The sequence below is a fragment of the Vanessa atalanta genome, chromosome 13, assembly GCF_905147765.1.
Source record: "Vanessa atalanta chromosome 13, ilVanAtal1.2, whole genome shotgun sequence".
NCBI lineage: Eukaryota > Metazoa > Arthropoda > Insecta > Lepidoptera > Nymphalidae > Vanessa > Vanessa atalanta.
The window spans coordinates 11,672,888-11,699,359 of NC_061883.1; the positions used below are offsets into that span (position 1 = coordinate 11,672,888).

Sequence of the window (26,472 nt, forward strand, 5' to 3'; positions counted from 1 at the left end):
GTATTTCCTCTTTTAATTCCCATTCCAATTCTCTGGGCGAAAAATGAATATTATTAAATTGCAAAATGCATTTTGTCTTATTCTTACAAGACACATTCACATTTATTATTTGATATGGCACTATTAGATTTGAAATTTGTTGAATGACAGATTTGCTGACGGTGACGTGTTGAGAGTTGTCAATTTGAAATTCGACTCGGCTCTGTTAAATTGTTAATGTCAGAGAGATCGTAGCGTACGGTCAAACAAATTGTTCTTGTCAGTTTTTCTTGTTTTTTTGTGAGAAACTCGATATTTGCTTTAAAAAAAAAGCAGATACTTGTGATCACTGATCTAACTACAAATTAAACAGTTCTTAGCTTTGCTCTTACGTCTCTTCTAACAGATAAACATGTCTCCAATCGTAAGTACATAGTTTTATGCTGTTTGCCCTATAGGCTATAGTACAGTTAAAGGGCGGTTCCTGATGACATCAGGGCTCAATTAAGCTTAGGGCGGAAACGATGGCCGTGACCTTATTTTTTTCTCGCGGTAAACAAGCGAACTATTGATTCATAAGACAATTACGAATTCATGAGTCTTTTAAACTATGTGATGATTTAATTACATTGCGTCTTCTATATTTAATAGATGTTTAACATTAAAAACACAGCAACTCGGTAATTTATTGAATTGTAAACTGATTTATTTTATATTCATTATCCAGGAAAATATTGTTGATTTGTATGAAATATTTTATGATTAAGATTGATGATATGATTAAGATTTTATGCTATGTGCTATTGGTACATTTATTTATAAGTAAACCTGAAATGGCCTAGTGGTCTGAACTCGTAAATATTATTTAAAAATGCAGAGTCAATCCCAGGTAGCGATTGAATTTTCATGTGCTTTAATTGTGTTGATATTTCTGTCATACTCTGCAATGAAGGAAAAACTGTGAAGAAATATGCATGCGTTGAGATGAAGTATGTCTGAATAATCGCCAAAGTTCAAAGATTAATAAGCATAGCTGTGGGTGGTATACTTTATTAATACTTGATTTTATCATAGCGTGAGCCTACTGTTGTCGGCGTTGCCAATTTCAATGCAGCTGAAGATGCAGCTACCTTGAGAGGTGCCATGAAAGGCTTTGGTACAGATGAGCAGACGATCATCGACATCTTGACTTCTCGTTCAAATGTTCAACGTCAGGCTATCTCTCAGGCTTTCACACATGAATATGGACGGGTTGGTAATTCTTATATTACAAATAGTTTAAACTACTAGAATCCACACAATACATATCATTAAAAAATTATATTAAAATTCTATAATATATTTAACAATTGATAGAATATGTTGGGCACATTTATTTAGTTTATTTCTGAGATTCTTATGGTAAAGTAGTTGCTAATCATATGAGACATGATGCAAAAAAACCATTATGTAAGGTTAGTAAACAATAGGCTGGTTGTAATTGATTGCTTATAAACAAATTATGTATCTCCTTGCCTTGTACTATGGTTATACTGCTTATTAAATTTCGAAACAATATAAATACCTTAGTTGGGTAAAATTTATTTACTTTTGTATTAAAAATAATATTGAAATTAATTATTTAAAAGACAATGTAAGCTTTTGCAATATGATCTTAGATTAAAAAAAAAAAGTCAAAAACAATGTAATTGTGTTAAATACATGTCATAAGAATGACTGAATGAATGAATAAAAAACTGCTGAGACATATAGTTTTGTGATTATTAATTGAAAGAAACTGATTGTTAAATGTTTGCTTAAAAACTCAACACTTATTCACTAGGATATTATTGAAGACTTAAAATCAGAACTGGGGGGTCATTTCGAAGATGTAATAATTGCCCTTATGCTGCCACCTGCTGAATATCTTTGCCGGGAACTAAACAACTGCATGGAAGGCCTGGGAACAGATGAACAAGTCCTTGTTGAGATTCTGTGCACACGCACCAAGCCAGAGATAGCTGAAATCGTGGATACTTATGAGAGACGTAAGACACCTATACCTATGGCATAAATAATGTTGATAAGAAAATGTTCAGCATAATGTTATGTTTTTTTTTTAATTACTTAAAATTGCCTTCATTTCACTCTAGTCTATAAATATATGAATTAAAGGTTAACATAATCAGGGATGTTATGGAGCTCTGTAACTGCAACCCAAACTATAGGATATCTGAAATAAAAATCATTCCTGTATTTGTAACCGAAACTGATAAAAAATAAATCAATTATAATTTTGTTATTGTATATTTTTTGCTGTTGAATTATTAGAATTAAATATTTCTTATGTGTTTTGCAGTTTACAACCGACCGCTAGCTGAACACATGTGCTCTGAAACTTCAGGTGACTTCAGGCGTCTCTTGACTCTCATTGTTACTGTAAGTTGTCACTTCACAGACTATAACAGGAATTATGAGATATTTATTGTTGTGTGAATTAAGTTTTTATTAGTTTTTCTGTACAAAAACAGTATTCTTGAGGTCAAGATAAGAATTTATTAGTTATCAATAATAATAGATATATTATTAAACCATGAAACTAACAAGTCTAATTGTAATCATGGATGTGACTAACGAATTAACACATGTGATTCGTGCTTGTGCCGTTTGATTTTCTTTGCACTAATAGTAACCTAATTTATCTTCGTTTGATTGAAGTTTTTCATAACATAAATCCAAGGTCATTGACCTCCCTAAATATTTCTGATACACAAATTATTTGAAAGATGGTAAGTCTAGGTGGCATAGTTTCATAAGTTTGTAATATTTATTACTTGTTAAATCTCAACAGTTTAATAGGTTGCTAAAATCGCAGGAGAGATTCAGGTATACCTAAGGAAAGGATTACTAAAGCACAAGGGCTCTTATCTTTAGAGTTAAACTTAGTGTTACGAATAACACTAGCTTTAATTCTAAATTTTAGGAGAAAATATTTATATTAACATGTCATTGAAAACAACTATTTCTAGTACTACTTAAAGATGTGATAACTTCAATAAAGTAAATCCCAAAGATCTATTTTTATGCAATTTTATGGTTGCACCTCAACAAATACTACAAAAACTATTCTTGGTTTATTTCATACGATTAGAATGTAAATATAAGTAATTTTACATAGAGAAGAATTATATTAAATTATAAATCCGGTTAGATCCATTTATTTTATATCTAAGTTCATAATACTACATAGAGCGCTTAAAAAAATACAAATTGATTGGTATTGATTTTCATAATTTAGAAAATTGATTACAAAAATTAATACCCACAATATTATTAAAAAGAAAAATTGTTCTAATGTACTTGAATAAGGCGAATGGCAATGTTCTATTATCGCTATATATATATATTTTTTTACGCAACAATATATTTTTTAACGTATAGAAAATAAAGCCTTGTCACACTCTTTACTTTCGCTTCTGCTCGACACGTCTTACCGCCTCGGATGAGTTATATCATGACCAAACTTTCACCGAACTTGTAAATGACCTTAATTTTATAGAAGGGTAACACTCTCATTTAATTACTTGATATGAAACAAAATTTAATAGAAAAATGCAACCATTCCGTTTGATTAACGAAATAGATGTCGCTCTAAAGCAGTGGTTCTCAATATGTGGTGTATGCAACGGTGAGCCGCACGCACATGTCGGGCGAAAAAGTAAGTAATATAAATAATTGATGTCTTCCTGACCGATCTCGGCAGACATTCTCAATAGTGACTAGCCAACTGCGGTAAAGAAAATATAATGGAATTATACGACTGACAAAGATTAAAAGCCGCCGGACCAAACGCTTCCTGTGCTTAACTCAAATAACGATTGTAATCACTGTCAAATTCTAATCTCTATATAAAGCTTAAACTATGTTCATGTGAAATAAAGCTTTATGGATGACAATGCTTGACTTTTTCATATTATTTTATATTAAATAATAAAATTATTTTTGCAACCAATCTCTTTTTTCCCACTACATTGTTGAATTTCAACGTTTGACCTCCGCTGTGCGCACGATGGTATGTACATGTTCTTAATTGTTCCTCACAACAAAATACCGTAGTTAAGCGTAATAAATAAAAGGATTGAGAACCACTGCTCTTTCGATGCATTAAATTAAAATATTTTTTTAAGTTAAATGTTTCATTTGATGATAATGTTAAAAGGTTTAAAACTGTTCAAAATGAGTCGCAAAAATTGGTCGTAACCTCTCACCCGAGGCGCAAAGAGCCGGTAGCACGTGTGAGCCAGTCGGTCCGGCAGGGCGCGCGGGACGAGGAGGCGGGGGTGGACGGCGCGCGCGCGGTCGAGGCCGCGCAGCAGCTGTACGACGCGGGGGAGGCCAAGTGGGGCACGGACGAGGAGATATTCAACAAGGTTGGTCTCGCTGGGGTCGCTCTACCAGGAATAACTCAATCCTTGGATTTGTTTACAATTACAAATAATTCTATATTTTAATCTGCGTAGGGGTGATTAGTTAAACGGTGCTGGGTCTCCTTTTTTCGAAGGTCAAACCTATGATGAGGGAAAGAGAAAAATCAGTGTTTACCCAAACAACCGCTATGCAAAATTTTAAATCTATTCCAAAAAAAAATTATAATAATTCAACTGACTTAAGAGACTTTTAAAACCTTGCCGCGTCTAAATTGATTTCCTATATTCATATAAATTGATTATGGCTGACATAATTTTTTTTATATAAAAACTTGCATTTCTGAATTCAATTTATTTTAACACAATGAGAAAACCAATAAAAATTAAGAATTTATTAATTGAATAGATCCTAGCGCATGAGAGTTTTGCGCAACTACGTCTGATTTTCGAGGAGTACAAGAATATATCGGGACGGACCATCGAGCAGGCCATCAAGGCGGAAATCGACGGCGAACTGAAAGAGGCGCTGTCCGCTATCGGTCTGTATTCTGAGACATTCATTATGTTATATTTCACGATTAATTTCGCTTACATTTATAAGCAAATTGAAGATAAAGGCTGAATAAAACTATCTAACAAAATGTAATTTCAGCATAGAGAATTCGAAAGCTTTTAATGAAACGTTTTAAAAAAAAATTATAGTGTGGTAGTTCCTGGCAAAATTTCGCCATCGACTGCTACACCGTGTAGAAATCTACCGTAGCAACTAAAATTTATAGAGATAACATAAGATTTTGATATGTTACGTAATAAAAAATCGACATTAAATAGGCAGAAGAAATTGATTCAATTCGATATAATTTATTATTAATTTAGTTTTATATGCGCGCTGCTTGTAAATTCGCTGTAAATCAATCAAATGTATTGTATGTAATATATAAGATTGCTTAACTAGTACCGTTTGATTTCAATCGCAATGTCTTCGACCATCGACCATCCAAATATAACAATTGTCCAAAGGTTCAAGGTCGAATTAATAACTCACGGCGTCAAACATCAAGGTCTTCGTGGCTTAATATTCAAAGGATTCTATTAAATTTAAGTTATATATTATAGACTAATAATGAAAACATTATAAATAGTTTTAATTTAGTATAAAATAAACCGGTTATAATGATATATTAAGTCTGAAAATGTGTGTTTTAGTAGTTTGTAATTATATTTAATAAATTATTTTACGATAGAAAGTAATCGTATTTGAGTTACGAATAACAAGCTGTTAAAGTCATTTCTTTTAATGCTGTGTGAACGTTAAATATTGACGCATCGTAGGCAATTGTAACATCCTCAAGCAAAACTAATCTCTTGAATATAGTAACCGAACGACAGACAGCCAATTAATGGGCATAACGTCTTTCGGTCAGCAACAGTTTTGTGCGCGAGATTAAAGCGAATGAGTCATTCGCTTCATCAATGTGACGCAGACTCAGACGTCTCCAAAGGAAGTTAACAATAATTGAGTCATGAACTTCTCAGTACAGGCTGTTGTGACGTCACATCGCAGACAATTACTTGAATGAGAATGAGACGAGTCACATGAGGATACCGATCGGAATTTTAAATGATTACTTAAAGGAAATTATATTTAGGTACAATTTGAAAGTTATCAAGTAACACGTTACTCAATTTTTTTTAAATAGAAGATTTTTACAACTTGTCATGTGCTACTACGATAGGCTCCACGACCCAAGGCATCGACGGGCTGTACTAAATATCTCGTAATAAAAGCCCTCCATTTCCGCGCTCTAACGAACTCGTTGCAGTGGAGTGCGTGGAGAATTCCGCGGCGTGGTTCGCGACGCGCCTGCGGGCCGCCATGCAGGGGCTCGGCACCGACGACCGCACGCTCATCCGCATCGTCGTCAGTCGCTCCGAGCTCGACCTCGGCGCCGTCAAGCGCGAGTACGAGCGCCTCTACGACAAGACGCTCGAGAGCGAAGTGCGGGTACGTGCGGCTCGCCTCCAGCTCGGTCTCCTTTGCAGTGGAGTGCGTGGAGAACGCGCCGGCCTGGTTCGCGCAGAGGCTGCGCGGCAGCATGCAGGGCGCCGGCACCGACGACAAGGTGCTGGTGCGCGTCGTGGCCACGCGCGCCGAGCTCGACCTCGGCGCCATCAAGCGCGAGTACGAGCGCCTCTACGACAAGACGCTGGAGAGCGACATCTCGGTCAGTGGGCCGCCGGCGCGGTCGGGCCCCGTCGAGCCCGAACCTTTTGCATCTGATCGCAGATTTTTGTTTCTTACTTTTATATATGACTTTTTTTAATGTTTAATCAATAGTATTACCCATTCGTTTGGATCATTGTTTGGCCAATATCATATTATACTCGTGTCAATAATATGTTGGTATTGGCCGTACAATAGATGTTGGATATCGACGATTGCAAAACTTTTGAAATATAGATAATTAAATTTCGAATGTTATTTTATATAAACAGAAGTATTGCCATCGTCAGTGCACCGCTTCAGCCTTTGCACGCTGATTAAAGCACATTACGCCGTGCATACAATAATAATAATATATTATATTTAATTTACTCAATATTATTGACACCTTTCGCTGTTGTGTTCGCTATTTTTTTTATATCGTAATGTGTTTTAATTATGAATGTTTCTTTATCGCTTCGATTGGTGACTGGAATTAGGAGGTATTTGATATTTTATTTAGATTTTATTAAATATAATAATGTTTTAGAATATCTTTCTTTAATTAAATTTTGAGTATTAATTATTAAGGTTAATCTAGATCAAAGTATGGAATGAATTCCATCTTATTCTCTTTTTTTATACACTGTCAAAAAACGTGTCTCGAGCGCAACTCAAACTGAATGAATAACACACGTTCCATGTCGTCCACGCATACTAACCGCGCCGCGTTTCTCTCTTCGCATGCTCTATCTGTCGGGTGCACACTCCCGCTGACGCTCATCTATGCGGCCGCAGCAGGGCGAGACCTCCGGCGACTACAAGAGGGCCCTCGTGGCCCTCCTCGGACCGGCGTAGGCGACGGGAGGAGCAAGAAGAGTTTAGAAGATTGGTGTGCAGCAATACATTATATATTATGAGATTACGTTCTAAATGTCGTGTCGCGTTGTTCGTCAGATTGTATCTCGATTTTGATATTTTTATCACTTTGATATTGTTATTGTATTCCGTAATTAATGTTTTATGCATAGTGGAAGATTGTTCTCGAATATATTATTGCTTTAAGCACAATTATTATTGATGTATAATAAAAATCAAATTAAGGAAAACACAACCAATAGTGACGTAATAATTCATAAACGTAGAGAATACAAGTAGGCTTTATTGACGTGCCTTTCAATATTTATATTGTTTTCAAAATAGATAAATATATTAAAATGTTATTTATTAACGAAGTATTTAGCAAGCGTTAATTTTATTAATGAAAGCATTCCAAATTTAAATTATCCGATGTCCCTCCCAGTGTGACTTAAGCTTTAATTTATACTTGTTCATAGAATAAATATTTATTTCCTTTCAAATTGGTTTTATTTTTTAATCCTAGCAACATATTTATTTGGCTGTATTTTATTAAATTAAAAATGCGAATGAAAGTCTTGTCTGTCTGATCTGATTACCTTCATGGCCAAACCGCTGATACAGATTTGATGAAATTAGCTATAATGCAAGCTGGTATCCGAAGGAGACAGGTTACTTATTTATACTTAAAAACTGACGACCAAGCGAAGCCGCGGCGACAATTTTATAGTACAAGTCAGCCTGCCGGCCAATTTGTGTAAATTGACTGAAATATGAGGATGATTGTTGAAGATTTGCGCTGCGGAGACCATTAGACTTATTATGTTTTACGATATAAACGTTTTATGTAGGCCCCGATAGCACTGCGAAGCCGGACGGTTAACTAGTACCGAATAAGACGGAAAGTAAATGTCGGGTTTGGAAAATGAAAGTACGATTGTCATAGAACTTATTTATTCGCACGCCTCACGTACGTAACAGCCATACATTAAATGTGTGCTTACATCCTTAGATATGTCTAGACAATTTGTTATTATTATTTATTTATTTATTTTTATCATAGAGTAATTACAAATTGTCTAATCTGTCATAATATGCTTCGTCTGTCATTATATGTAAAATTTCATAAAAATACTTGCAAAATATGACAAGCTGCGTGTGTACGAAAATAACGAATGGACCACTTCATGTTTACGACGTACATTTATTGAACACAATATATGAATATCTAAAATTTTATAAATCTGGGATATAATTTGATTTTTTTCCCACAAAATAAATACACTTTATAACAATCTACCCATACACGTTTACAATGCGGCCGTAATCCTGTCAGTGTCCAACGTACTCTTACAATATTATTTTTACAGCCATTTTATGCATTTAGAACATTTTTTGCTAATCTTAAGTACCGATGAAATAAGATATGATTATAGTGCTTACTGTAGGGTATTTAAATTCATAATTGGGCAACACTGGCGAGTAAACAGATAATTAATATTTACAGACGCTGCCACACAAACCATTGCACATGATAAAGTATCTTAAAAATTAATCCTTAAAGCGAAATGACGTATACTTATAATTTTTACACGTTTTTTTTTGTATAATATAAACAAAAATCACTTAAATGAGGAACATAAGCTCAAGGCGATCGCTATCATCTATCGAGTTACTTTATTATATCGAGAACATTGTCACAAACGTCTGAGGAAACTAAAAGTGGGCACACGCGGCTATAACGTCGTCTCCAATAGTAAAGTTGGTCTGCTTACAAACCGATATTCTCTCCTCTTTACAACTTTATGCTAAACAGAATTTTTAGGATTGTACAATAAGTTGAGTAACCTTCATCATGATAAAGATTATCCTTGTGATGATACGACTAATATCTTTATTTTATCAAATTCGTCGTTAGATGTTTCATTTACTTTGCGTCAATGTTATATTCTATATAAATACAGTAATTATTAATCACACTTGCAGTCTAAATAATAATTTAGTAAACTTAGTCTGTCCTATATAACGCATCTATATTGTCTAGCAAACTATCAAATATGATAATTTCTACATCAAATCGGTTATACTGATATACATTTATTATTACAATCTCATTATAAATACTTAAATTTTAAATTAATTTGTGCAAATCGAATCTAACATTTCAGGCACAAACTCTACATCATTCTCTAACGGGCCACTCTGACTCTGACCTATATAACCTCAATATTTGAACGTTCTAACAATAAGTGCAATTTCCATTGATTATAGAAAATACAATTTATAAACGTAAAACTATTTATGTAAATTGAAATTATCCGTATAAATAAACGCTTCCTGCTCTATTGACTGATTGACTTAAATCTATTTTTCGAGTAAATATTGAAACGATGATATTTACAAAATACTATATCCAAGAAAATTATAAATACGAAGTAAGCTACAACATTAAGACACGCCGTCAGATTACACTAATATTTAACGAGCTTCGCACTCTCTCACGCCGATGGAAACGAAGAGGATTCAGATTGAATAAGCAAAAGTAGATTTTATCGAACAAGTGACCGTCGAAGGCGTTTCTCGTCGCAAAAGGTGACACCCCCAAAAGTAACTCGAGAGACAATCGCAAGCGAGCGCGAAGCTACTCAGTGGCAGTAGAGGCCGGCAGTCGGCGGGCGCGGCGGCGCCGCTCAGTCGTTGTCGGCGAAGAACTTGGCCTGCAGCTGCTCCAGCGGCAGCACCTGCTCGTCGCCCAGCGCCGGCTGCTGCTCCGCCTTCGACTGCTCTCTGAGATCTGGAGCAGATAGCACCAGAGTTAAGTTTTTTTTTTGCGATAACAGCAGTATACTTATATTTGAGGATTTTCTAAAACTTATATACTCCTCCAACTTTACTTTACGTATGTGTTAATAGGAGTCGGAACGATAATAGAAACGTCAAAATCGAAACGGCGCTGAGCGGCCCGTGAACCGTTATAACGGTTCAAATTATTCAGTCTAAAGTGTACTTTTGACGCTGAAATAATTTTAGTAGTTTTGCCAACGAATGTTTAGGTGTTTTTATTTAGTTTATGTAACTTTATATTTAATGCCGATTAGAAGTAACAGTCATGAACGAATTCGTCACCGATAACAGAAAGACGATACATTTTTTGTGCAAATGACATATGTGGAATAATAAGATTAGCTCACTCCGTTTTTGACTTTGACAGAACACAGTAAATTTATGTTAGACGTTGGAATACTTTTGAGCTGATGGCACAATGGGTCATGACGTCACTCGTGCATGTGAGTGTGGGGGGAGGGGGGTGTGTGCGCGTGCTGACCGTGCCAGTGCTGCAGCAGCGCGTTGTAGTGGTGTGCGCGGTCGTGCCGCTTGAGCTGCGTGAACACGTGCACCAGGCCGCGGTAGTCGTACTCCAGGCCGGAGTAGCGCTCGCCGAACAGCTTCAGACCTAGGAGACCACGTACATATTTAGTAGAGTTCTATTTTAATATATCTTACATTTAAATAATTTACATTTTATTTAGTGAACAAATGAACAATTACTTGCTTGTTATTCTTAAATTGTCACATTGAAAATAGACGAGAACTTAGCGTGAGCCTATTGGTTAATGTCAAGAACGCATTATGCGGCACGTACTGATGGAGATGGACCGCAGGTAGAGCTTCTCCGCCGCGCGGTGCATGTTCATGTGGTAGTTGTAGAGCGAGGCGAGGTGGCCCACACTGAGCCCCACCTCGTAGTCCTCCGCCCCGAGCAGCTCCTCCTTGATCGCTATCGCCTTCAAGTGCATCGTCTCTGCGTCCTGGAACGCGCATCGTTACGTTACTTCGCACAATCATCAGCATCATTTGTATTCATCCGCTGGTGGAGCATAGGCTCTCAGCGCATGCCACTTAGACTTAGACTAGTTTAGACTTTTACAAGGTTTTAATCTATCTGGTAACGGGATAAGGTATATAGATTTATATCCTCATGTTTTATTTTTTATATCGTTTAGATAACAACATTTTACAGCACAATGACGCGATATAATTGGTCGAGACCTTGTTTAATCTAATATATTCACTATGGATTTGTAAAAAATGGCGTTTTGAACGTTATCGGAATTTTAGAAGTAGAATTAAAGTGGAAATAAGTGGTTAAGTTAAAGTTTATAAATAAAGATATATTAATCATAAACTCTTAGTAGTGCACAATATAACGGAATTATTAGTAAATCTAAGGTTTATTTATCTTTTTTCCAACTTCATTGGAATAAGCTATATATCTGTATAATCGCATGATGAGTTAGCCTATAATTGCGATGTATGGAGTCAGTAAATGGATGAATATTTAAAATTAATTCAGATAAATATATATATATAGTTCATTGTTATGGCTTCCTAGTTAAAAAATAAAAATAAATATCCAAGTCTAATTAAGTCACCAAGCAAATTAATTTTTGTATCATTCATTTAGATGTTACGCGTCTAGCCGATTAGCGGTAAAATGTTATTAAAACATCGCAAACCTGGAACTTCTGCATGCTCTGATAGAGCCTTCCCAGGTTGCCGTAGTGCTTGGCGGTCTGGACGTTCTTCTCTCCAAACGCCATCATACTCAGCTCTAGCGCTGCTTTGTGCAGCGATTCAGATTCTTCTAGCAGACTTGGTTCTGAAAATGTGAGAAAACGTAACCTCATTAATTCCATTTATGAATGAAGAAATACGCGAATGGACGTTTATAAATATTTAAAGTGGCATTGTTCAAACATGTTTGAATATACAAAATGTACTAAGATTACAATATTTTTTATTCGTAATCATTATGTATGTTATGTACATAACATAAACATATTGAGGATAAATATTTACCTTGTACTAGAGCCGATGAACTTGAATTATGTGAGACGTCAAATATGTGCTATTTATAAGACATTATTTTTTTATACAATACAAATATACACTATCAATGATGTCTTAGGAAATGTCAAGTACGTCAACAGCCGTCACACGCCCGTACCTCGCATGTCCTGCCCCGCGGGCGTGTCGAGCGCGATTTCTTCCAGGATGAGCGCCTTCACGCGTTTCGCGGACGCCAGCAGCAGGTGATCGGGTGGCACGAGGTTCTGGAAAAAAAACGTATTTTGATTAATCAATCGTTTATATTTTGTGAAAACAAGTAAAAGATTATTATTTGTGCGCGTCGCTTAATGTACGCTACGAGGGCTATGTCGGGTGAAATATTTACGGCCCGCTCGAACCTCTATAATGCGAATAGCTCGCTCGGCGTGGTCGCGCGCCTTGTAGAACCGGCCCGACGAGTACTCCAGCACGTAGAGCGCGTAGGCGAGGTCCTCCTGCGCCGTCGCCACGTGCAGGCTGCTGCGCCCGAACACGCGCCGCAGGGTGCTCAGAGCCTCCTGCCGGGCGCAATGAGACGTTTCAATTATGTTTTAAGTAGAGGAAGGGACGTCGGTCCTTCGAGCCGGATTTTATTATTTTAGATAAATATAAAAACGAGTTGGATGTTAACTGACAGTTTTATAGATTTACAATTAAAATCTTGTCGTTTATATACAGGGTTTGGTAGAAAATGGTACCTCGTAGACGGCGACGCTGTGCGTTATGGAGTCAATGTTGAGCAAATAGAAGCCGTAGTCGAGCAGAGCGGCAGCGTAGCGCGGGTGGGCGGGGCCGAAGGCGGCGCGGGCCAGCGCCACGCCCTGTCGCACCAGCAGCCCCGCCTCGGAGAAGCGGCGCTTCACGACGCACGCCTTGCCGCACGCGCGGAGCACCTCGATCGTTATCCTGAGGAACGGCAATCGACATCTCTTTAACGTCTGGACGCGTCAACGGAAATTTCTCGATCTATACCGGGAGGTAAATGTCTTCCCGCCGCTATCAAATGCACTGACTTGGCGGGCGTGTGCGGCGTGAGCAGCGAGAGCGCGCGCATGCTCCAGGCGTGCGCGGCGCTGTAGTCGCAGCGCACGAAGAACAGCGCGCTGAACTCCTTGCAGAGGCGCGCCAGCAGCGCCGACATGCCCCACGCGCCGCAGCCGCCGCCGCCGCCGCCGCCGCACCACTCCTCGGGGCACGGGTCTAGTCTGCTACTAATATATAGACATAGTTTATTTTGGGTACTAGGTATAACTGATCTTTTATTGTTTCTACAATAAACTCTTAACATTTTAGATAAGTTTTAATAAGTAAATAAATATTCTTATTAAAAATTATTTTTGCACATGTTGTGTTAGAAACAAACCTTTGCTGTTCTTCATCATCGGTCTGTAAGGCCTTGGAACACGTTTCGGCGATCGCTATGGGTCCGTCGGGTAATTTGGCAGCGGCATCGTCGGGTAGCCCCAGGAGCTTGAGCGCTAACGTGTACGTCTCTGCCGCTGCCGGGAAGCAGCAATACGCTGACTGTGTGTTAAGAAGTCTGCAATTAGAAAAATAATTTTCACATTTTGACCTAAACGACACGATTATCATTTAGGACTGAATGATGGAATTAACTTGTTGATTTTTACCTATGACAGCATTCCAGTGTAAGTCGTTTGTAGTGCGTGGTCTGCGGCTGCGCCTGGCACAGGTCCCTACAACGCAGGAGCACTCGCTGTGCGTCCGCGTACCAACCGGCTTCGTTTAGAAAACCACCTGTCGATAAAATATATATTATTAGTACTCAAAGTATCTAAGTTTTATTTTAATATAACGTCCGCGTTTATTATCTTTGTTACACTAAAATGGCCCAATGGTTCACCTGTTGGTAAGTCCAAGATTATCTCTGAATGTATCTAGTATCTGGCTCACTTAATGTTTAGAGGTAGAATAACTAGTGTATTGTTTTCGTCGATTCAAAAGGGTTCGCAAAAGCACTACCTCTTAAATCTTACACAGTGATGCTTGGACTTTGTGGACTTTTGTAGAGATTTTTATAGAAAAACCAGTTGAGGAACTATCATATCAAATGCTGGAGTAAGTTACGAGCTGTAAGCATTCCTCTGGCTGGTGGAAAGGAGGAGGTTTGGAGATTATTCTACCGTGCAGCTGCAATGAGGGTTGGTAAATAACTGTTTAACTTACCAAGTCTTAGTCCTAATTGTATAAGTGAGTTCCTTGATTTTGTGTTGGTGTCGCACCTCGCGAGGTATCCGCTGGCCAGTTCCACCGATAGCTTTGACCCGTGTTCTATGACTGCCTATAAAATAATGCAAAGACAAATTACTACCAAGACTTGTACAACATCAATGAAACACTGCCTATATATGACGAAGGATCTGCAAAAAAAAGTTTCGTTCTAAAACATCTATACTTATATTACAAAGCGGAAGAGTTTGTTTTTTGATTTAATTTAGCCGTTTGTTAAAATTTAACATTTAATTACATTCTTCGTGTAGATATTTCAGATTTTAAATATTATGTTGAACATAATATTTTGTTTATTTAATCTTTTATATGAATTTCGAAATCTGTTTTTTAAATTGTTTTCTTTCATCTTATTTTCCATTTCGTTGTAACTTGTAGTGTTATATCACGAGTTGCGGCGTCTCGAGTGTATTTTTATCCTTGATGTCGATATGATTACGATCACCTAGGCGACGACAACAAGCAGTTATACATTAGTATATAAAAACACAATTGACTTATTTTTCATTTAATTTAATTTTAGTATTAGAAGGCAATTTATCAAGTCAGGCTGCGTTAACGGTTACAGTTTTTTTTACGGCAAAAATCATGAGTAACAGAATTGTTTCCTCTTTAGAAGTTCTTATAAATTCCATGAAAGTATTTGTCTATCATTTGTAACGAAATATTTTTAATATTTTTATTTAAAAAGTAGAGATTTTATTAAATGACCTAAAAAAATTGTCTCGAAATTTTTCATATTTACAAATTAATCAGCTTTCTGATATAGAGATCATTTTATAGACATGGCCGAGATGGCCCAGTGGTTAGAACGCGTGCCTTAACCGATGATTTCGGGTTCAAACCCAAGCGGGCACCACTGAATTTTCATGTGCTTAATTTGTGTTTATAATTCATCTCGCGCTCGGCGGTGAAGGAAAAAACATCGGAGCAAATCTGCATGTGTCTAATTTCAACGAAATTCTGCCACATGTGTATTCCGCCAACCCGCATTGGAGCAGCGTGGTGGAATATGCTCCAAACCTTCTCCTCAAAGGGAAAGGAGGCCTTTAGCCCAGCAGTGGGAAAATTTACAGGCTGCTAATGCTTTTATAAACATGTAAGTTTTGATATTAGAATTACAATGCAATGCATCTTCTAACGCAGCAAAGTGTCATTTTTGTTCTTCGTTTCCGCTTTACGTCTACATTACAAAATCTCAACTCTCAAGGTAGTCCTCGATTGTATAACGATCACGATAAAAATTGATTGATTTTAAAAATGTAATTCGTCAACTCTGCGTAAAACAGTTCTACATAGAAATAAGCGTAGAACAGTTCTACATAGAAATAGGATTATCATAAGTTAATTGTGTGTGTTCAACTGTTCGTATGTGTACATTACATAGGTAACACCAACGGACGGACTAGCACGTCACGTCACACGGACGGAGGCGCACGTAACACCTAATATATGGTATTCACATTCTATTTTGCGTTATATAAACAATTACTCAGTAATACCTAACGTGCAATAATTAATTGAACGGAACGTGCATTATTTTTCTATAAGAATTTGTTACAGGCAGACAAACAACGGATCGTACTTACTTCGCAATCTATACATATAATAAAATTGGATTGTCATTTTGTAATATTAAAATAACTGCTTTTTACTAAATGCGTGTGGATGTATAATTGTATACACGGTACTTATACTAGAATAACATTTTTTTTAATTTTGGTCTGTCCGTCTGTTTGTTCCGGCTCATCTCTGGAACGGCTGGACTGATTTCGACGGGACTTTCACCGGCAGATGGCTGATGTAATAAGGAGTAACTTAGGCTACAACAAAAACTTTTTTGTTAAATTCAAACGCGCACAAAATCGCGAGCTCAGCTAGACACTAATATTTACCTTAGCGTTCCTTTAGCTGAACTAAGAGCTTCTCTCTGTTTGAGGAGAGGGTGAGGGAGCTAATTTTACCACGCTGCTTTAATTAGTAGATATTTAGTAGGACGTGACATATTTTCATCCCACGTATTAAGGACTCTACACGATGTTTCCCATGCCGAGCACGAGATGAATTATAAAAAAAAAAAATAATAACATGAAAATTTAGTAGTGCTCAGTCGGGTTTGAACTTACAATCTCGAGATAAGATTCGGGTGTTCTAACCACTTGGCTAACTTAGACAATTAGAATGAACAAAGACGTTAACAAATAACTTAATTTCATGCGAGTAGGTACATATAATAAGCGACAGTCTCACAGGTGTAGCAGTATGTCCATATTACGATGCAAACATAGCACAAAGTGAATGCATTAATCTCCTTACTCCGACATAGTCGGTTAATAAAAAGAAACGCTAACGATCAAATAGCTTAAAATGGATCGTTTCACGATTATTACTCGAGTGCAGTGAATATATAACATCTGCACATGTAATAAACTGAGCAAAAAAATGTTTTGACGTGCTTGTGGATGCAACTATACATAGCATTCATAGTTCAACGGTATATGAGTCATGAGTTGATATGTGATGGACGTAAATTCGATTCTGATTCGTGAGCTATTGTTGTTTTCAGTGCTAGTACTAGTTTAACGTTAACTAGAAACGAAATTAGGATTATTAGTTTTTTTTTGAATATGCGTTGACCATATTCTACATTTTTATTCTATTTATATTCATTAAAATATATATTTAGAAGTTTCATAGGACATAACATATTGAAAAAAAAAGGTGTTCGTGACTCACCGCAGATATGAAACATTGAAATTGATATTTACTGTCAGAATTTATAATTACATAAAAATGTAATAAAACCATAATTAATAATTATATATATTTAAATATCTTGCAATAAATTGTAATACGCGTCACGCACAACTACTGAGAGGGGGGCGGGGGGACGAGTCGATGTTACCCCTAAAGCGCTTAATAGATTGTACAACAAGTAGAACATAAAAATAAGTCGAAATATAATTAAATATTATATTGTTGTGGTTGAACAAAGTCCAGAAGACAAGATTTAGTTCAATTTCAATCTAGTTGAACTGAACAAATTCAAGTCCAGCGAATCAAGTAGTGGCGACATCACACTATTGATTGTATACGCTGTTGATGTTTACATTGTAACGTTGAACCGGTGCTGCATTTGACAGTTTTTGCCTAAGACAGGTTACCGGCTCGAGTTACTGACCAGGACACTGGAGAAACGTCATTAAGACGCACCTTTAAAGGTATTACGATGATAACATACTTTATTCGAGTTTAATAAAGACGAGTTATTTGACAATGGATTTGTTGACGACGCCTATAGAATCGTGTGTGATCAGAGGTTCGTTTGTTTGCCTGTGAGATAATACGTTTTTGATGAACGGACACGGACTGTAAGAAGGCTTCAATTAAAACGTTTTCGTTCCTGTTTTATCGTGTCCAATTATTTTTAAACGAAATAATAACCACATGCCATCGTAAATTAATATTCAAATGAGACATTAACCTTAGAAATGATTGTGTATAAATCGTGTGTATAAAACGTGTATCAACTTTGTATACAATTTTGTTACTTTAAAACAAAAGTATATCGAGCATGCCGAGCCATTCTCGTTACTTCCAAATCAAGTGATCCATAAAAAAATTATGACGTTTTACGTGTCGATACACCACACTTTTATATTGCAAGGATAGGCATACGGGTAAATGGGTCATAGGATGGTTAGGTTAGGTTATGGTTTAACCATTCCTCACATAACCGATTTGGAACTGAGACTATGCCTTGTGCCTGTAGTTAGCCTGGCTCCTACTATTCTACCTGCATTGAGTGCACGCGTTGCTGTAGATGTGCCCACATCACATGCATGCAGTGCATGGGCGTTGGTAAACAGGGAACAATATTTTGATTATACCCAAGTAAGTATTCTTTCAATTGTAAATAATGAAATGATTGAGCCAAGATGATTATCAGATAGGTATTACTGCCAGCTGTCATCTGGGAGAGGGGCATGAGAGGCTGTTACTTATGTATATGGGATACTTTAAAAAAAAAGGAAATGAAATTCTTTGCTCAATAGTAGTACGTAGTGGGTAAGTTAAACGATTCCTACTAAAATAATAAACCCACACAAATTATTATTAGCAAAACAATTAATGGATATATTTTGACATCAGGTAAAAGAAGTTAGAAGGTGTTGTCTAATCGTTCTGTAATGTTTGTGTACCAGTGTACAAAAACATTACAGAAACTGTCGTGGCAATCCCCGACAAAACATATTTGTATTTTTATGGTGTAGGTCTTAATATATTAGCAATAACGTCTTGGCGTATCAATAATACAAACAGTTTAGATGCAGGATGATATAACGGGTGCTATAAGTGGATTGATTGCAGGCGCGTGCGCAGACACGTGCCCCCGTGTCTGGCTACGGCATCGATTTTATGAACCAGGGATTTTATACAATATTAGACTATTAAAATATCATCATCATCACCGTCTGAAAATTTTGTTTAAATCTGTAACTTTACTAATACTTAGAAGTGTTTGTCAGTACAATTTGTAAATAACATTTTCCGTTATATTTAAGATTTGCCCGTCTCATACTGACTACTATGGCCGCACATACATGTTCCTAACACCTTTGTGACACGATGAGGTGCAGTGGGCACAGACTCCTTTATTTAGCTCCTATATAATATCACGCGAAGCAGATGGGCCGAAATGGCCCAGTTGTTAGAACGCGTGCATCTTAACCGATGATTTCGGGTTCAAACCCAGGCAGGCACCACTGAATTTTCATGTGCTTAATTTGCGTTTATAATTCACCTCGTACTCGGCGGTGAAGGAAAACATCGTGAGGAAACCGGCATGTGTGTAATTTCAAAGAAATTCTGCCGCATGTGGAGCAGCGTGGGGGAATATACTCCAAACCTTTTCCTCCAAAATCACGCGATACAATAATATGTACGTTACCAGGCTTCAAGTTATGCATTCCAAGTAAATATGTTGAAATTTAAAACTTGTGAAACCTAAAAACCAATCATATGTTGCATTCACATTTATATAAATATTTAAATATATGGATAAGTTAAGTCTTCTCATATGTTAGTTTTAGTAGCATACCTCTTCGTTACAAACAATATATTTTACATTATATATCCCTTTTAATAATACCCGTAGATAATACTAATGCATTATCGTAACCAATTATTCAGATTATAAGTTGAATGATGATTTTATACATGGGAGTCATTCAACATTTATCCTGCTCTACAGATAAGAATTCACGATTAACTGGTTTATTATTATTTCAACCGCGACTAATCTTATATATGACAAAATCGATTATATGAATTTCAGAGCAGCCGGACACAAAGTTGGAGAAACTACAAAATCATAATTGGAGGAAAATATAAGATTTTGGCTGTTATTTTAGTGTTATAAGTATAAAAATAATCTTATTTTATTATCAACATATGAACAATTATTAATAATATATAGCCTATTCCAATAGAAGTAGGAATAAAGATAAACAAACCTAAGATTTAAGTATTAAATGCGATTTGTGGTTAATTCAGCTATATTGCGCACTACTAAGAGTTTATGACTAACATAATATCTCTATTCATAACACAACACTATTTCACCTAACTTCTTATTTCAACTTTAATTTTACTTCCAAAATTCCGACAAGTTTCGTCGACGTGTTTTTGCAAATCTATTAATCAAGCTCTCGACCAATGATATCCTCTCAATTCGCTGTCAAACGTTGTTTATTTGGTTTTCCTTAGAGTACAGATATGTATTTTGTTTGCATATTCTATCGATTCAGACTCAAAATTACAATTATATTATTGCATATAAAACACACGTCAATGTGTAGATTTTAATAAAATGAAAGTATTCTGTTACTTCTATTCTTATAGAAGTTAATTACATAGAGTCAACGTGATTATAGAATACTTCTTATCCTTCCAAGATTTTCAGCGATTAGGTTACAAAATTACATATACATTGAAAGTTAATTCGAGGATGATCTAATAAGCAACAATCAAGCTAATGCTGAGATGTGATGTCCTCCTAGACTGAGATGTCTCGGCAGCCAATCTTAACTGACAAAAGCCCAATGCGTAGAATATATTATACTCGTGTTGTTCAAGTGTTTGAGGAAAAGGGGTAACATTATTTGATGGTAGGGCTTTATGCAAACCCATCTGGAAGGTACTAGGTACCAACAATACATATTATAAATCCAAACAGCAAGATTCAGTATTAGTATGTTCGGGTTTGAAGGGTAAGTGCGCCAGTGTAACTAAACGTACAAGGTTAATATTTCTTACGGCGTTTAATGTGTATGCGAGATGACCACTCAGGTGGGATTTTACAAATCTAACTACATAACCAACATAAAAACAAATCTAATTTTAAAAATGAACGTGTTATCAGAGTCATATGAGTTTTAACTACTTTCAGACTTAGGACTACTACTGAGATTTTCTCGGCAGAAAAACTCAATAACTTAATATCATCGATCCTACTTGATTTTTATTACCTCAGACTCTGCGGCGTTATAGGCTAGCCATTAGTACAACGAGACATTCGAAGGCAGGCTGAGAAGTATCTTACGGTTAATGGCACTAGGTCCCCATTGTCCTAGAATCAGCCACGACGCAGACGTACGTCGTACATGGCTAATGCGTTAACGCAGCTGACATTATGGACGCGACGATCGCGGCTTGATGAGAATGACATTGAGCGCAACAGATCCACAAGATAACTCGGACAGTTAAAGCGTGTACTAACGACTTTATAAATTCCTACCAACACGAAAACATCGCCTTGTCAAAACATTGCGTACAAGTACATTGCTAATTAATAAACTATCGGATGTTTAAGCATTACTGGATAAAGAAACTATTTTTGTCTAATTAAGACATTGGATCCAATTTTATATGAATCACAATGACATAGGACATTAATACATAGATCGAGTATCCTTACGTTCGAACTTAAATGTATTTCGACAATTTAACTTAAAGGTTTAAGTTAAATGGATTAAATAATTATTTTGGCAGGAGACTGGTTAATAGACCATTATCGCTTATAACATGGGCAGCGTAATATTATATTGTCAAAACGCCACTAACCCTGGGAAGTAAGATGTTATGTCATTTGTGCCTGTAGTTACACTAGTTCACTTATAATTTCAATCAGAATACAACAATACCAAGTACAAGTGGCGATACCTACCCAAACGAACTTCCAAAAAGCCCTATCACCATGTCAGAAAATTGTTTATAAAAACATAAGATAATTCACTTAAACTTATACAATATTAAATTGCTCAGTTAGCAAGGCCATCGGGATATATATCCTAATAAAAAAAATAATAGGTTAAGGACACTATATTGAGTAACATAAACACATCGCCACAAAGCACTTGCATTTAACGTGACCTCTTTTTACACGACACACTCAAACATCTAATTTAAAAATAAAACTAAACAATAAATTACAATTGTTAATAAGGTATTGTTGCCCGCGTGATTTCATATTATAATGTAAGAATTTATACATTATACGTGACTATATACATTTATATATTCGAATGCTGCGAGTGAGGATAAACAGACCTTCGATTTACATATTCCATGCGATTCACTAATGGCTCAGCTGTATTATGCACTACGAGCAATTCCTAATCAATATGTTTATCTTAATTTATAATAACACAACACTATTTGATTCGACTAAGTGTATTAACTTTAATTTTACATCCAGAGTTCCGATAGAAGCTTCGTCGACTATCAAAATGCCATTTTTTCACGAACCTATAATGAATACCATAGATTATTTCAGATGACACCACGTCAAAAAAAGGCAACAATTGTTTATTTATCATTACTACAATCATTTTTATGATAAAGTTAGGGACCGGCATATGGGCGAACTTATGGTAAGTGGTCACCAACGCCCATAGAGATTAGCACTGTGAGAAATATTAACAATTCCTTACATCACTAATGCGCCACCAACCTTGGGAGCTAAGATGTCATGTCCCTTGTACGTGTAGCTACACTGGCTCACTCACCCTTCAAACCGGAACACAAAAATACTGAGTATTGCTGCTTGGCGGTAGAGTATATGATGAGTAGCGTGTCTTCTACCGAGATGGGCTTGCACAAAACCTTATTTGTAAATACATAAAGAAAAAACTTTTCATTTAAACATGACATGCACAAACGATGCATTTTAATTCGACCTTAAATACCCGAAACGTGCGCAAAGAAGATTAACTCCAATTAAAATATATATACGGAAATTCTGTGTATACGCACTGTTGCATTTTAAGCATTTAAATCGTACAAATAATTTGACGACGTCATTTTCTCTCTTCGCGTAGTTATGACCGTAATTGTGCTACGTAAATCCTTTCTGTGTATTATATATGCAAATAGATAATCATATTGACGGGCTTAGCTCAAGATTACTTTGAATAGCCTCGAATGTACATACTTAGATCATAATATAATGTAGGTACATAATCGTTTGAAAATATAATTTATAGGTATTTTGTTTATGAATACAATATATCGTTAAACTATATGTGTGGCAAAAATATCGATAACAACGGGATCTTTATGTATTCAATTTATTTATTTTATAGGTATGAACTCTTTATAATCAAAATTATTTCAATTTCGTATGTTATAGAATTGATCCATATCCAACCGCAAACATATTTGACATTCATACATTGAATTCAAGAACATTCGTCCTTTACTTTTTTTTTGACTATTTAATGTTATCAAAAAATCTAGCGTGTGTCTATAACCCATAAGTGTGTTTATTTTATTTACATTTATTTACAACTTCATTGTTAATTTTGGACTCATTCACAACATCATCATCAACATGAACCATTACTCTAAACAATAACTATGATATCTTACAGTAGGAACCAATATATATTGTACTAAAGGCAAACGAGAAATACAGACAGAAAAAGCATAATTACACTAGCTGCTCGTCCCGATTTCAACCAGATGAAATAAGAATTGTATTTACTTCCCGGTCGTCGCACCACCGACCCGGTACGATCTAAGCTTCTCAAAATCAAACAAAAATTCATCAAAATCGGTCCAACCGTTAAACCGGAGAGCCACACGTGCAAAAGATTTATACTGTAGGAACTCGCGATTGTAATCACAGAAACCGGTGTGCACCGTCACTACAATAATAATGATCAGTCTCAATTTAAATATACATTTATTACTCTTTATTATTTAATAAATATTAATAATTTACGTTCAATTTTATTCTTAATCGCAGATAACGCAAAATAATAACATAATAATATCATTAACATTATAAAGCTTTTAGATCGAATGGGGTAATCCGTTTTATCAATGCAAATGTTTATCGTGCACGTCATACCGCTAAACAAACTAATATCTATATAATTATAATTGCTCGGTTTACCAACGACAATTCGCAATTAACTTGAATTAAGAGATTACGTTTTTTATACTCGTAATATTAGTTTAAAGGTTAATATTAAAACAGAAAGTTTATTTATATAAGAATGACTGACGTTGAGGACTTTATAGTATAAAGTAAGAAATCTCACTGCTAGGCCTCCTTTTTGAGTGGAAGTTATTTGAGCTTACTCTATCACGCTGTTCCAATGCATGTTGGTGGGTACACGTAGTATGCTCAGACGCCACATGCAAGTTACTTCACGATGTTTTCCGGCACCGCCGATTACGAGACGAATCATAGACACATATTAAGCATACGATAATTCAGTGGTGCTTGTCCGAGTTCGAACTCACGAGTCATTGGTTAAGATTCACTAACAACTTGGCTAGCACGGTTGTATAATTATAAAATTAAAAATAGCTACTGTAATCTGTTTCGAGTTGGATGGGCGGCAATTGTATCGTACGACTAACCTGAAAACATTGTAGTAGTCGAAGTTGCGCGCCTGAGAAACGTAACAACCGTTCGAAGATGTCCAGTTCTGATAGCTCCGCGCCCAGAATGCACAGTCGTTTCTCCTGCAGCATCTGTAGCAAACACATAATTAGGTTAAAGTGGTACAACAGTAAACTTTATGATATCACAACTTAGAAAAGAAACTTTTATAATTTAATCATACGTACGTTGATATTATCTACATAAATGAAATAAAAATATATATATCTATGAAAAGGAACGAGTAAAGTATACCCGTTTTTAAATCTACAATATTAAAATACCTAGGCTCGTTATTAGCATGCAAAAGTGATCCCGCGACGGTCGCCGAAAAGACTGATAGGGTATCGCTGGTTTTTTAGTGGGTAGGTAGTATTCCGGTGTACCGGCGAGTATTACATACATACCTCCCACTACACGTGGGGAAACGCGTAATACGCTTTCCAGCTAAAAAAAGGTAGACGCGTCATACTGTTCTTTATTCATATCTATGTATAAAGAACAGTATACATTTTTAGATATCTGCATGTGCTATATTTACGTGTGTTTGAACGTTACAGATATTTTGATAACCTGTAATAACAATATAAGGGTTGGTAGTAGATTAGTAGACGACGCGAATGTGCTTTCTCCCAAAATAATAACCAGTAAAAAAACAAATGATAATTAGATCTTTCCTTAAAATATTTCAAAGTAACACATTGAAAGAAGATGATACTTACGAATACTTTATATTAAAACATGATTATAAGAAAACACGATCATATTTTACTTCAAAAGCGAAACTTATTTTACGGCGCCCTAAAAATAATATAGGTCACACGAGGTCAAGCGGTTTTTGCATTAAAGCGAAGTGAAGTAAGCAAGTCGCAAAGCAGAGTGCAGTGCGCACTCAACAGCGTAGTCTTAGTAAAATGTAAATAAAGCACCGCACTACACTAACACGGTTACCAAACATCTATATGTGTGCGTGTCTCACAGGCGACGGCCTTCTTTACTTCTTCTATCTTTCTTTCTCGAGAGAGAAACTGAGATTTGTGTGTCAGTGCACATTATTGTACGTTTGTCCGAGTCTTCCTTCTCGTATCTTTGTACATTTCACTCATGAAACGGACTACCCATACTGTGCTGTGCTTTAACGTGCCGCTCTGCGTCAGCAAGAAACAGCTTGAATTTCAATGTAATGACAGGCCATAAGAAGCCTCGTAAGAATATATATTTACAAGCAGTTGTCCTTCTCGACTTGCTGCGGCTAAGTTTCATGCAAAAATACCTTTTCCAACCCTCCCCACAAATAGGGCTTTGAAGTTGAAATTACCGAAAATCCTTTATCATTAAGCGTCTACGTCGTTCGTATTAAAGGATTAACTATGCTAAACTTAAAATCGATCGAACTTTTAGTTTTCAAGTTCTCTTGACTTTCCTATAGCAACATCATATATATAACACATTCATAATTATATAGATCATAATTTATATATCATAAGAGATATACAACCTTGGGAATTGAACGACCGCCTTTGTTAGAAAAAAAATATATATATAATCGGCTAAGTGTCTATCGCCTTGTAGATATGAGGTCTTTCCGAACCGGTGGTAGGTTTTTGGCAATCGATAAGAGCATATGTAACATAAGAACATTAAATTCGCAGTTGTCACATCAATAGTCTATATTTAAACCGGATGAAATTGCGAAGCGTTGCTATTGACATAGATATGTGCGTATTTGAGTACTTACCACTACACTTTCCGAAACGCGTTGAATCTATTGGTATAAGTTTCATGAATAACACATTGATTTAGCAATTTTCAGTTAGGCATAGATAAAATAGAATCCTAATTAGTTAAACTCATTAAAAAACAAATTAACTTCTTATTATTAACAGTAATGGAACTTAACTTAAGCTGCATTAAGATTTATACATAAACTG

At 36.0% G+C, this 26,472-nt stretch overlaps 2 protein-coding genes across 11 annotated transcripts in view; one reads left to right on the plus strand and one right to left on the minus strand.

Annotated features, from left to right (window-relative positions):
• Positions 1-217: 217 nt before the first annotated feature.
• On the plus strand, positions 218-7,945 carry LOC125068228 (annexin B10). Of its 9 annotated transcripts, none has more exons than XM_047677297.1 (9): positions 218-403; positions 1,054-1,230; positions 1,802-2,006; positions 2,318-2,397; positions 4,263-4,388; positions 4,792-4,924; positions 6,209-6,347; positions 6,429-6,610; positions 7,387-7,945. In XM_047677297.1, exons 1-9 carry the CDS (start codon positions 392-394, stop codon positions 7,506-7,508), a joined length of 1,176 nt encoding a protein of 391 aa, XP_047533253.1. In that variant the 5' UTR covers positions 218-391; the 3' UTR covers positions 7,509-7,945. The 9 variants fall into 9 exon arrangements, with proteins under 9 accessions (XP_047533253.1, XP_047533254.1, XP_047533255.1 ...); XM_047677298.1 differs by having other exon boundaries at positions 7,390-7,945; XM_047677299.1 differs by having other exon boundaries at positions 4,275-4,388.
• Positions 7,946-8,383: 438 nt separating this feature from the next.
• LOC125068195 (amyloid protein-binding protein 2) overlaps positions 8,384-26,472 on the minus strand; it is a 60,883-nt gene continuing 42,794 nt past the window's right edge. The window contains exons 2-13 of one of the 2 annotated variants that reach the window (XM_047677247.1): positions 24,520-24,633; positions 14,524-14,638; positions 13,968-14,094; positions 13,700-13,876; positions 13,350-13,544; positions 13,035-13,242; positions 12,696-12,854; positions 12,455-12,560; positions 11,964-12,106; positions 11,090-11,255; positions 10,772-10,900; positions 8,384-10,240 (exon numbers count right to left, since the gene is read on the minus strand). In XM_047677247.1, the coding sequence (XP_047533203.1) occupies positions 10,137-10,240; positions 10,772-10,900; positions 11,090-11,255; positions 11,964-12,106; positions 12,455-12,560; positions 12,696-12,854; positions 13,035-13,242; positions 13,350-13,544; positions 13,700-13,876; positions 13,968-14,094; positions 14,524-14,638; positions 24,520-24,633 (1,743 nt within the window). In that variant the 3' untranslated portion in view covers positions 8,384-10,136. Of the gene's footprint in view, positions 10,241-10,771; positions 10,901-11,089; positions 11,256-11,963; positions 12,107-12,454; positions 12,561-12,695; positions 12,855-13,034; positions 13,243-13,349; positions 13,548-13,699; positions 13,877-13,967; positions 14,095-14,523; positions 14,639-24,519; positions 24,634-26,472 lie in introns of both variants that reach the window. The other variant, XM_047677246.1, reaches the window with a different exon arrangement.